Source organism: Corvus hawaiiensis, chromosome Z, assembly GCF_020740725.1.
Source record: "Corvus hawaiiensis isolate bCorHaw1 chromosome Z, bCorHaw1.pri.cur, whole genome shotgun sequence".
In the NCBI taxonomy this organism is placed as follows: domain Eukaryota; kingdom Metazoa; phylum Chordata; class Aves; order Passeriformes; family Corvidae; genus Corvus; species Corvus hawaiiensis.
Window position 1 is genome coordinate 61,312,795 of NC_063255.1, and position 13,769 is coordinate 61,326,563.

At 37.6% G+C, this 13,769-nt stretch overlaps 1 protein-coding gene across 4 annotated transcripts in view; it reads right to left on the minus strand.

Annotated features, from left to right (window-relative positions):
• CCDC171 (coiled-coil domain containing 171) overlaps window positions 1-13,769 on the minus strand; it is a 157,392-nt gene that overhangs the window by 132,562 nt on the left and 11,061 nt on the right. For all 4 annotated transcript variants that reach the window (XM_048291288.1, XM_048291287.1, XM_048291285.1 and 1 more), the window contains exons 5-6: window positions 12,581-12,762; window positions 7,502-7,648 (exon numbers count right to left, since the gene is read on the minus strand). In XM_048291288.1, the coding sequence (XP_048147245.1) occupies window positions 7,502-7,648; window positions 12,581-12,762 (329 nt within the window). The remainder of the gene's footprint in view (window positions 1-7,501; window positions 7,649-12,580; window positions 12,763-13,769) is intronic.

A 13,769-nucleotide genomic window follows, 5' to 3' on the forward strand; every position in this document is an offset into this window, starting at 1 on the left:
ATAGAACTTGCACCTGGATCCGAAGCTGAGTCTGAAGACTCAGCTGGGAAGAACACAGCTGCAACAAAATGCCATATAGAAAATCTATTCTATTTTGCTGATGAAGGTTCAAACAGGTTCTACTTATATGCACTTCACTTCACAGTGAGAAGCTGCATACTCCACCAGTGAGAACAATCTACTACACATTCCATGAGTAGAAGAAAAATGTCAGGGATGAGTCTAACCTGTAAAACCATGGTAAGAATTCCAAAAGGAGAAATGGGAAGGAGTTTTGTTTTCCTCTCTGACAAACAGAAAGACACTAGTATCAGAATCAAGTTAGACAGGCAAACGTCTTTGAATCAAATGAAAGATGAGAATCAGTATCCTTACTGAATCACGTCTGAAAATTTTACATGATGCTTGTCTACACAAAAGAGGCTGTGTGAAAACAATCTAGAACAAGCTTGCAGGCCACAGATATCCAGATCATAGGCTTTTATCTGGGAGTCAAATGGGAATACGTTCTGGTTTAACATGGAAAGCTTCTTGTCAGGTCCAAATCCATCTCAAAGATGGATCAAAAAGTGAGTTCTCCACTGATTACACAGTGTTTGCTCATCCAACATGGAAAACATTGGTTATTCAAAAAGATTCAGTCCCTTGTAACTTTCATGTGCACCTAACAAGACATATGAAGGCAGACATCTTACTTAAAATAGAAGACACAAACTCATGGAATTTCTGAAGTTTCCTTAGATATTCAAGCTGATTGATTTCAGCCATAATTTAAAGAACAAATCTGGGATCAGTTTCCATGATAGCACAGACAATTTTGACTTTTGAGATACACTAAATAAAACTGACTAAGAAAAATTCAATGCCAGCGTTTAAACTTTCAGGCAAACATGCTTAGGTTTAATCTCTTAAGGTTCTGTCACTTTTTTCAGTGTCCCGTTGCATATCAATGCTAATGTGGTTTCCAGGAGACACTTTCTACACACTTACAGTTTCCAGTACCATTTTCCAAACTGTCCTTTGTAGCTTCCACTTTTTTGTCCCTCAGACTTGCCTGAAGTACTGCAATATTGTGAGTAGTGGTGTACTCCATACTGAAAGCCTTAATTTAGTACCTACATGATACATTGTGCAATACCACATCTGCTGTTTGACATTTACATTTAGATAAAAATACCCTTTATCAGACAAGCAACTAGGAAAACAGTAGGGGAAAAGAAGTAAAAGATACATTTACAACACTTACTAAGCTTAGATATAGCAATGGAAATAAGTTTTCTCTTTTCTGCTTCTATTTAAACCCCTTCTGCAAGATGGTTCAGTTATCAGGATACTTACACTTACCCAAGGCTTATGTCCAACCACTATGTGAAATGCTCAGCCAAGATAGTTTTAAGTGAAGAGGACACACATGTGACTCATATCTGGATCAGCATACAACCATTCTGTTTGTGTTTCCATATTCAGACTCAGATCTTTTTCCTACTTAAAAGCATTTCCCTATGGCTCATAGCTTAAACCAGGGGGTCTAAACACAACTGTGGGAGATGTGCTGACCACTTCCACCTAGTGTTAGAAACACTGATACCTCTTGATCATGGTAAGGTGGAGCCATCTCCTGTCCGGAAAACAAACAACCTTTTAGTAACTATAAAGTTACTTAAATACAAATAATTCTTAACCACTGAAGTAAATGTTCTTTTAGCCTGACAATGTGGCTAAGCCTCACTATACACATTTCCTGTACTTAAAGTCTAGGGAAGCATGTCTCAGTGACAGAATAGCCATGCTTGACCTGCATGACACCGGATAAACAATTACACTGGCATGGGAGCTACAAGATAAGCCAAATGCTTGACTTTAGGTTAAAGAAAGGGTAAAAACAACTAGGACTGCTGAACTGATATAGTTTGGTTGCCTTTGGATGAAGTCCAAGACCATTCCAATCTCCTACTGAGCTGCAGCTGGAGAAGCCATCTGAGCTGCACCCCCTTTCTAAAGTCCTTTATGGGAGAAAGATTACTCTTTTGGTTCTCATGCTCAGTAGATAGCAAAGACCTTAACAGTACATGAATTGACACTGTTACTCTATACATGCACATAGACAAGACTCATGTGACTTGTTGCTAACTCCTCGTGAGGGCTACATGAAACAGTTTTGGAACAACTTTGGTCTGAAAGTAAGATAAGACTAACCAGTCTCCAAACTGGACTTCAATAATATCATGACACAGGAGACTATGAAGAGGAAGCTCCTCTCTGAGAGGAAGTCCATTAGCATAGAATCATAGAATAGCTTGTGTGCAAAAAAATACTAAAGATCACCCTCCACTAAGCCACCTCACTCAAAGCCCCATCCAACCTGGCCTTGAACCCTGCGAGGGATGGGGCACCTACAGCTTCTACAGGCAGCTACTTCCAGTGCCTCATCACCCTCACAGTAGAGAAATTCTTCATAATATCTAATCTAAACCTACTCTCAATTTAAAGCCATTCCCTCTTGTTCTATCACTATATGACTTTGTAAAAAGTCTTTCTCCAGCTTTTTTGTAGGCTCCTTTTGGTACTGGAAGGCTGCTATAAGGTGTCCCCAGAGCCTTCTCTCCTCCAGGCTGAACAGTCCCAACTCTCTCAACTGGTCTTTATTGGACAGGTGCTTCAGTCCCCCAATCATCTTTGTGACTCCCTCCTGTTGGACCTCTGTTGGGCTCACTCCAACAGGTCCATGTACTTCTTACGTTGGGGACCCTATTACTGGATGCAGCACTGCAGGTGGGGTCTCACCAGGGCAGAGCAGAGGGGCAGAATCCCCACCCTCATCCTGCCGGCCATGCTGCTTTGGATGCAGCCCAGGATATACAGGTGGGTCTCTGAGCTGCGAGCGCACACTGCTGGGTCCTGTCCAGCCTCTCATCCACATCAGCACCCCCCAAATCTTTCCCCACAGGGCTCCCACTCCATTCTCTGCCCAGCCTGTATTTGTGCTTCAGATTTCCCTGAGCCAGGTGCAGGACCCTGTACTTGGCCATGCTGAACTTCATGAGGTTTGCACAGACCCATCTCTCAGGCCTGTCAAGGTTCCCCCGGATGGGATCCCTGCCCTCCAGCGCATCAACTGCACCACATAGCTCAATGTTGTCAGCAAACTTGCTGAGGGTGCATTTGATCCCATCATCTGTGCCACTGACAAAGATGTTAAAAAGCACTAGTCCCAATACCAATCCCTGTTTGACGAATGCTTTCTACTTGGACATCAAGCCATCAACCACAATCCTTTGAGGGCAACCATCCAGCCAACTGTTTATGCACCAAGTGTTCAGCCATCAAATCCATGTCTCTCCATTTTAGAGACAAGGATGTTGTACGGGACAGTGTCAAATGCTTTGCAGAAGTCATTATGTCAGTGAGCTTGTCACTGGAGAAATACAACTTTGGAGCCACCACAGAGCTCCCATTACAAAAACTGCAGTGCTTAGAATCCTCTAAGCACATAGTACTAAATATTTTTATCTAGAGAAAGTATACCTCTTTAGTTAGATATAGAGATACAGAGATCTACATATACATGTAAGTATACTACATACTAAGCATGTAGTAAATAATATGTGAGAGCCACAGCAGCTAGAATTCCTAGATGATAGTTATGCTTTGTGGAGACACTAGAAAGCAGATGATGAAGTAGGAGTAAGTTGTCAAGAAGTGTGTAGTCATAGATGACAAACAGTTTAACAGTCAGCTGACTGAGGAATGTGTCCTTTCCTGCATTGCTTGGAGCTTTTGCAAGTCTTTCTGATGAGAACCATAACTTACTTAACAGTGCAGTTCATAAAGAGAAAAAAACCCAAAACGTACGTTTGCAGTTTTGGGAGGGGTTAGTTTTGTTTTCAGTTGAGATCTAAGTTTCATCTTTCACTAACTTAGATAGAGTGAGAAATAAGCCCACAGCCTTCAAGTATTGCACATACATATACCTCCTACAAACAGAGATACTAACCATTCTCCAAGTCCTCTTTGCAGTCATCTCCCCATCACAGCAGCATTACCAAGCTAATACAAGCACACATGTTTAGCGCCACATGTCAGTATACACACCGGACACAAGGGAAGTAGAAACGGCAATGTGAAAGCTAATGGAATGGTCTCTAAATGGAAACTAAAAGTCTCAGAAATACGACAATACACTCAGCCTCAGAAATTAAACAGATCAAGTTATGGAACATTTTTCAGGCCTCATAAGAAAGACTTAAAAAATTTGAGAGACCTGAAGCTTCAGCTTACTAAGAGTTGGCAGCCTCAAACACATTAAAAAAATAATAGAAAATTATTGTATTTCTAGGAATAAGGCAAAGAGTTTGAAATTTATAAACTAGTAATTTTGTTTCTTGTGGTAAAATCCACATTCTCATTGCAAAACCACATTCCCACCCTTCCTTTTGGCTGCATATATCACAAGAAACACTATTTTTATATTAAAAGTTTTCTGTATTTCCCAAGAATCCTCATTAAAAATTGAGCTCAAGGCTAAAATAAAAGACACTGGTTCTGGAAAACTGATTATCATAAGTAGTATTATCTTGATGAGTTAAATAGCAATAGATCAGTAATTTATTTGGCTACTGATCCTCAGGCTAAAAAGGCAGAATGATATCTGAGGTTCTCAATCTCAGATTTTTCTGGCACAGTGTATTTTCTACCTCAGAAGCACTCCAAGTCTATGCAATGCATGGGTATCACTGGAAACTGGAAAGCTAGCAGGTTTGACAGTGCAGCAACAGCTATCTTTCAACTGAAAAGTCCACAGAAACTTACTGTTACTCTTTCTCTTAATTTCTAACTCTGGAAACTAGAAATTTCCTCTTTTCAAGCACGATCAGAGTGATCATTGAGGGATAAAACCAGATGAATATTTGAAGAAAAAAAAAATTTAAAAAAACCAAAATGGGGGGCAGGCAGGCTTTTTGCACACTCCTTTCTTTATAATAGTCTGTTGGATATAATTCTTCATATGAGTGTCATTGTACTACAAGAAAAAATTCTAACTTTAACATTTCCTTCCATTAAGAAAACCGAAGTATTTTTCAATGGATTTCTCCCTTATGTCCAGCAGAGGGTAGCAAAAGAACAGATTTGTGAACTCCAGAGAATGTTCATCGCCATTGCGTTTCAAGTAGTGCATAATATAAGATTTTAAGATTGGGGTTTTAAGTAGAATTACACTACTCCTCACAAAATCACCTTAAGAAGTTTGTTCTCATCACCAATAACTTAAGTATACATTTGGTAACCAAATGACCATTAACATGAGGTAGTCAGCATGGAAATTGAAGATATATATCCTATATCCATCAATTTCAATCTATAAGCTAAAAATTCTATTAAGAGATAAGAAAAATACAGAGCTACTTCATGAAAAAATGTAGACAGTTCTGTCTGGGGCATACTACTTTAAGGCTTCTATACCTGAATGGAAATTCAGCTTGGATACTGATATTATGATGCGCTTAGTGGATGAAGGAAGTTATGGATGTTACATCTCTAGTCTTTAATAAAGGCTTTGATACCATTTCCCACAGCATACTCCTGGAGAAACTTGCTGCTTATGGTGTGGACAGGTACACTGTTTGCTAGGCAAAGAACTAGCTAGATGGCCAGGCCCAGAGAGTGGTGGGACCAGATGTACATCCAGGTGGGGGTTGGTTTCTTTCCCCAAGTAGTAAGTGACAGAATGAGAGGAAATGGCCTCAACCTGTAACAGTGGAAGTTTAGACTGGATATGAGGAAAAAGTTCCTCATGGCAAGGGTTGCAAAGCATTGGAAGAGGCTTCCCAGGGAAGTGGTACAATCACCATCTACAAGGTTATTGTAGGCCCTTTCAGATAATTACACACATGCAATTTACTTTTAAGATGGTAGAGTGAGATGCAAGCTGACAAAACAATATGTATTGAAGTCTAATCTAGTTTGGTTTTTTTGATTCAAAGACTTGTGCTAATTTTCTTTAACTTTCAAATGCAAAAGGTTTCATCACATACTTTTATTTAATCACTGCTTGAATAGTACCACAAGACTAATTTTTCTGTAGACTGAATATATTTTCTTACATTATTAAGATATTCAGAAAGTTAAAATAGTTTAACAAAAATTAAGAAGCAAAAAAAATTTTATCTGATTGTGGTTAATAGGTAGAATTCCCTGATAAGATCATCATTAGGGTATAGCAATTGTACATTTTCAAGGAACTAAGTGCTTTCTTTTCAAATTTACACATGGTGGGTATATTCAATCAAAATATTTAGAAAGATAAATGATTTGCTGCCTTGCTCCTCCTCCTTTCAGCTCATAACTTCTCTGTTAGTATATGAAAAGCCATGAAGTCACAAGAAGAGTCCTTACTCAAGTACTTGGAAGCAAAACTCTGTTTTTTAAAAGGGGTATTGGAACTCCACAGTATGCAACAATTTCCAACTGAAGGCAATTCCACCTAGGCCAGTAAGTGCAGCTCAAAATACATGACAATAGATTTCCTGTAGCATTCTTTGAGGGCACAAAGGTCTACCTTATTGGTCAATAAGTCAGTGTTTTTAGTTGATGAGCTTTGATCTTCCCTGTAGGAATTTTCTTTTGTGCTTCATCTTTAATGCAGGACTCTACCTACCTAGAAATCAATGCTTAAAACATTTCTTTTGCCTTTAAGAGAAAAACAACAGAAAAAAACCACAGCTGAAAACTATGCCACTTGTTTCTTTAAGGTCTTTTAGAAGTGACAGTTCTTTTAAATTCATTGGAGAAAATATTTAAAGATGCATTTGGTAGAAAATATACATCAGGATAAAGAATTGTCCACTCACTATGCTTTTCTGCAATGACAAATGTTCTACCAAGAAAGTCTTGATCCAGACTGTACATACAGATAAGATAACTACTACAAAGCCTATCAGTGGATAAATAAAATATTGAAACTTAGGAGGAAACTAGCTTTTTAGTGTAAACAGCATATTTACAAAGTCGCAACTCTCAAAAACTAGAGACTTCTCAACCATGGCTGTCACTCAACAGAGAGGAGAACTAAGCCTGCAGTAACTAACTCTAGACAGGAAGAGGCTGCTGTGGGACCATTGTCATCGTCCAATATTCTACTCCCTCACCCAGCACAACATCTGGCAATTTTTGCAGCTCCAGCAGATTCTCCACCAGAAATCCAATAAACCAAAAATATAAGAAGATAGACAAATTAAGACATTTAGATTTCCTAAAGCAAAGTTAGCCTTGTTTTCACACTTAAATAAACCTTTTCCTATCTGCTGTTCAAACATGAGTCTCAAGCCAAGCTCATAATATAAGTGGCATTCATCTGCTCAGCCTTTTCTGCAAAACAGATGTTCAATATTTTGTTCATCAAGTACTTAGAATTACAACCTAACTGGAAGGTTCCATCCCTCAAAAATTAAATTGCTCAGTGTCAGTGCTGTTGAAACTAATAGCAATAGTCAAAAAGCCTTACTTCAAGTTCCTTTCTAAGTCTCTTCTCTCGTTCGGTGCTGCATTTAAGTTCATTGGCTTGGCTTCTCAGCACCTCATTACAGCCACTGTGTTCCACCTCCACATCTCTCAATTTCTTGCGCATATTTTGCAGTTCATTATTCAGCTCCTACAAAAAAAATAAGGCATTAAGAGTTATGTTTTCTAATATAAAATATTATAGTAGAAGTATCAAAAGAGGAAAGACTGCATCAGAACAAGTTATTAAAATCTAATACGTCAGTACACGTCAACCATTTACCATAAGATATGCTCTTCATTCACCACCAGGTAACATGTGTTGGCTCAAAACTCACTATGAACATGACCTTCTGCAGTAATACTAAAATCAGAGCCAATTCTCCGCAGGAAACCTTTCTCTAAAGGACTAAAAGGCTGCTCCTCCAATCTGCTCTCTCTCACAGCTCAATAGCAACGGTGGAGAGGGAAACAGTTAAGTGCATTTGATGAAATGATACATAGACAGAAGTTTTACTTTGTTAATAATTTAACTGTTAGAACTTCAAATCAAATAATCAGACATTTGTTGAAAGTTACTCCCATAGACTAAATATTCTTAATTTCTACTGTTCTGAGGACTTTTCTGTCTAGAAACTGAATTTAAAAATTAGCTACATGAACTATGAAGTTCTCATAAAGATAAAATAACTAAACTGTTCCCCACCACAATTTCTGCTTTCGGAAGTTGAACCAAGCTACAGGTTGGTGTAATTACTAACACTATTGGACTCAGCAGCTCTATGGAGTCACTAACACAAAATCCTCATTCATGCCACACCAGACATGGTGGAAAGTAGCCAAATAATGAGCCCCCAGTAGCCTAGTGCATATTTAAGCTGGAGATTCCAGAAGCCTCAAAAAAGAATAGCTTTGGTCTAGTGGACAGGAGTAAGCTTTTCCATAACTAGTATCAGAAACAAGCTACAAATCCAGTGACTTAGCTGGAGGACCTTTGGAGAGCCAATTACTTCCAGTGCAAAACACAGAAAGATTACCGTAAGTCCTCCTGCTCATTTATTCCTATCAGTTATCGTGGCAAGAGACATTTTGTGAAAATAAACCAGTTGGTCTATAAATTCTGCTATTACTCTTACATCACATAATCTTTTTCCTGAAGATTACTAATCATAAGGCATCTGCAGAGCAGGGAGAAGAAGGAAAGGAAAATGAATTATTCATAAAGAATGATCCTTCAGAAGATTGAAATTTGACAGAACCATGTTTATACATGAAGGTCAAAGAAATACGAGTCTTTTCCGAAGTTCGGAAAATAAATTTTAGAAGTTATTAATGACTGAAGGTAGAAAGTTTTGGCCACTTAAGCATGACAATAGGGATTCATGACTCCCTTACTAACACCTAGCGCCACTCCATTATTATCAATTAGTAACTGAAAATTTTAATTTATTGTCTCTTTTTTCATGAAGAGGCACTATGGCACAATTTTTTGGCCTTCTCTGAAAAGGTAACAAGGAGCATGCCTGTGAAACAAGTGAAGTGAAAAATAGGAACCTCAGTAAACCAAAATACTGCAAAAACAGTCTACCTGGATATGGATTAAATTTAATGTAATCCTCTAACTTTTCCTGTAATACTAAGACAATGAAGAGGTTTCTTCCCATCAGCATGGTAAAAAAAATATTTTTACTCAAATTTACAACTACTCTCATCTTCTCCATATTGCAAAGATACAAAAATATTACTCTTCAGATTTATCTTCCACATATCAACAAAAGTGAGCTGTGAAAACTGCATATGAAATCAGTAATAGATCATTTTCTGGAAAAATACTACTTCAAAATATTTCATGCTGGAAATGTAGTTAACACTAGCAGACAAAAACTGACATGAGTAATACATCAAGCATGTTAAACAAGTCAACATGACTTTCAGAACCTTGAAGTCTCTGAACTTTTCAGACATGGTATGACTGTGTGAGACTGTTCCAGCAGTTACCTGCACTTCGAAGGTTCAGAAAGAAACATACTTCACCATGCTAAAAAAAACCTCTATATATACATGTGTATCTACATGTCATATACACACTGACTGTACATATTTGCTTATAAAAAACATGGCTGGTTGGATGGTTTAAAGTGTGTATAAACAACACAATTCGCCAATAGTCTAAGGAAAAACAGCGCTTCTGTGAACAAATACTGTATTTCTGACTGACCACAAGATGATGCTATTGCACTTACTAATGAACTCCAACATCTTTCACCATGCACCAAACACTATGCTAAGCACACTCAATACAGCGCAGTACAAACCTTTCTCTGTTAGAAAGCAGAGAGGATTACTTTTCCTCCATATCATAGAGACACATTTTAGTAGATTAAACTGACTTCATTTCTATGCCTACCTCAGCATTTTCATAACCAAGTTCAGACTTGTAGTTCATGAAGTGCAGTTTTGGAACCAGCATTGGCCATACATGCTTAGAATCTTGCTTCTATGTACGTATTAAGACCATTTTATTTAGCTTTCATCTCATAACTCAAAGTAACTATAAATTATTTAAAACAGGACTGTAAATACACAACACAAAAGACTGGAACACATTTGAAGTTTTAGTTAACAAACCGAGACCCATCTGACATTTATATGCCAAGTTAAATCAGTTAAGCTTTCAAACAACAACACAGTCGAGTCCAGCTTTAACATTTATGTATGTATTTTCTATTTCCCAGAATTTTGTAACTATGTATGACTATAACTAGGGTGATGGGCAAAGGAACACTACAATAGCAAAGCAGGAAAATTGAACTAAATTTGAAAATTTTACTATTCAAAGCACACTAGGAGTTGGCATCTAGTAGTGAATCACATTTAGTTCAGGAGTGAACAATTATATAGCTTTAGTACACTCTTCCAACAAAACTCCTGCTTCTACAAACCACCTTCCACTTCTGAATAAACACACATTGACAGAGAACACAACGACCCAAGCAATCCACTCTTCCTTTTGATCTGAGAATAAACGTCACTTCCAAGAGTACAGAAAACTTCTTAAAACATCGTGCTTTTCATACAGTATTAAACGCACTGAATGTACTTCTGAACACTTTATACAAAAGATGACAAGTCCATTCCAAACCCTTCCCAACATAACTCAGTCTACTGTTAGCCAGAACACAGAGCCAAAGCTCCACTCTTAGCCTGCTTTACCCAGCAACTTAAAAAGAAAACTGTGTCTAAGTTTCCTCATAGCCTAAACCTAACCCTAGTTTTTTAAGCATTGACTTTGAAGGAAAACTGACTCATGTTTCTGTTGGTTTGAGAAGGACCTCAGGGTATCACCTGTCAAAGAGCTCACATATTTTTCTCTGAAACCTTCTCTTTCTTTTTCTTTTCCTAAACTATTCCTTTACAGTTCTCTCAATTAGTCTCTCAAAGTACTGTTCAACATATCCACAAAATTACTGAGGGGGAATTTCCTTTTTACCCTTCATTCAGAGAAAATTCAAATCAGTGGGATCCTTTTCCACCATCAGGTCTCCTGGTAATTAAGACAAGCAACAGAGTGCAACTCCTTTTGCAGTCCATGCACAGAAACACTATTTATCCACACACTACCTGATTTCTACTAGAGGTGTCATTATTGCACCATTCCTTCCAGATCTTGCCTTCAAACAGCTGAAGAGTCAGTACACAGTAGCTTTGCAATATACATAATTAAGGGATTGTCTCTGCCCTGTTTCTTTTGAGAGCTGTTCCTACACGTGCCATATAGAATCTGACCAATAGCACCATAACATAGTACAACAGTTACTGGTTGTAAACAAACAGGTAGGTTTGCTGTCAGAACTCAGCTATCAAGCTGCCAGGCAAGGATTGTTTAGTGTCATTTTGGAAGACTGTTTGGTACTGTCTCAGGCTTGGAGCTGACAGGATGGGAAGAAAGCAATCAGAAAATTTTCTACCGCTTGACCAATGCCCATCTCAACTGAGACAAGTTTGTCACATCTTAAAAGGGACTATAAAGGAAGAAAATATATTAAAAAGTTAATCTTTTAGCAGCAATCTGTTCTCTGTGTACAACATGCAATGCAAATGTCTATCAGCCTTAACAGAGTCTCTGCATACAGTCCATTTTACGAAGAATACATAAAATGGAGTATATACAGCTGAATACATTCTTGTTTTTCCTCAAAATGGTATTCTCACATAGCTAAGATACAACATATGTAACTTGACATTTAAAAAGATTGAAGTCTAATTGAAGTACAGTGGTGTAATTGTTTGTGTCCCTGTGGAGCAAGTAAAAGTTAGGTATGTTCACTCAGCACTTCCACACCATAATGCTACATTATTTCTTCAAAACATATTTCAGTTTTGAATAGCTTGACTGCCTAAAAAAAGAGTAAAAACAAGCTTATACTTTTATTATTTTTTACACATTTGATACCCGAAGGATATATAAACATCAGTATAAATCAGGAAATACAATTACTAAAGAACAAAACCCCACACTCTAAACAGATTACAAGACCATCTCTTGAGTATTAGGTGATTTTTATCTAACCAAATGGCAGAATTTCCAACAATGCTTATTTTTCATATGTGGTATGGAGTGAATTATTCACACGATACACATGTACAATGCACAGGTGGAAATCCTATCATCACTGTTCAGGTTCGCTGAAAGTATGTGGTCTTCATATTACACAAACTATTTTCATAGTCACAGGCTATTGGATGTCAGACTCGGGGAAGTAACAGGGAAATGGAATCAGTGGGTGTGAGGTGCCCCTGATTTTACTCAGTATTGCATGACAGTGCAAATGGACTGTGCACTGGTAACTTGATTTAGGCATTTACCATCAAAATCAGCCACAACACATTTCATCAAAGCAAGAAAGACTGTGACACACCACGTGTAACTTTATAAGGCTACCTTCTTCAGAAACACTCTGCAGCATTTAGCTTCTTGGGGAATTTTTCCTAAATCAGAAAGACCTCAACCCACTATACACTTCACACTAAGAAAGTTCCAGCCATTATCTCATGCAACTTTCCAACTATTAATACACCATACCAGTAAAATCGTTTCTACTTGGTTTCTTTCCTTAAGAAGGAATACATATTCATTGTTATAAATTCTGCTGATATCATCCTTCGCCCTTGCAAGTCTTTGCTGTTCTTCTTCCCACTTCTGTTGAGCATTGTGAAATGTTTTCTCAGTCTCTGTCACTTTCTGCTGAAGGTTTTCATTGAATACTATTGTTTAAAGAAAAAGAGAAAGAAAAAAAAAAACAAGTAGTACAGCAAAACATATCCAGAAAAAAAACCCCAAACACACAATAATCATCAGTTCTTCTGTATATTGTGATACCCTGTGGAACACTGCAACATTCACATTCCAGCACAGGAGAGCACCATCTTCACTAAGAAGAAACTAGAAAATTTTATGCTCCTATTGCATGTTTCCCAAAAGAACATAGGAATGGTTGAGAGATTTTTAAAAATTAAAACACTTTTTTCTCTTGGAAAAGAATAAAAACTTGAGATAACTCTTTGTGGGTCCCTTCCAAATCAGCATTTTCTATGATTCTGTGAAATGACATCTTTATAGAACGGAAGACTTATTTTCAGATTTCTACATTTTGCCAGTTTATTTCCAAATGTCATTTTTGATATAGATATTAGTCTGCATCAATTAAATTTGAGTTCAGTTTAAATGACCGTAAAGATAGGCACCTGTTCCATGAAAGAGAGTATCAACAAACCTAAGACAGGTTGGGCTACCAAGCAAAGATCTAGCTTTTCCAAGGAAAATTAACTGGTCCTTAACAGATTTAAATCTTCAGCCCACAAATGACCTGAGATGGGGAACACTGTATACACTCTTCTGTGAAAGCTTAAATGCCACGGAAGTCTTCCTAATCTGTAAGCAGCTTTACAGGAGAAAATACTTTACAATGGCTTTTCATTTTACTGAATACAACTAGCTGCATTGGCACTTAAGTCATCAGCACTTTTCAACAGATTTTTATTTCAAATCCATCCCAGATTTCTGACATTTCTTCCTAGTCAGAAAAGAATGAAATGAAGAGAACACATTAAGATGACACAGAGAATCAGTGGACACAATGATAGGAAAGGACTGTCAGACAGCCAGTTAGTTTTAATTCACACGTGAGACAGTAAGAGTTTTGTGAACTCTTAGGAGTTTTCAAAAGCTAAAAATGGATAAGAGACCAGAAACCTAAGAGAGATTCAAGAAA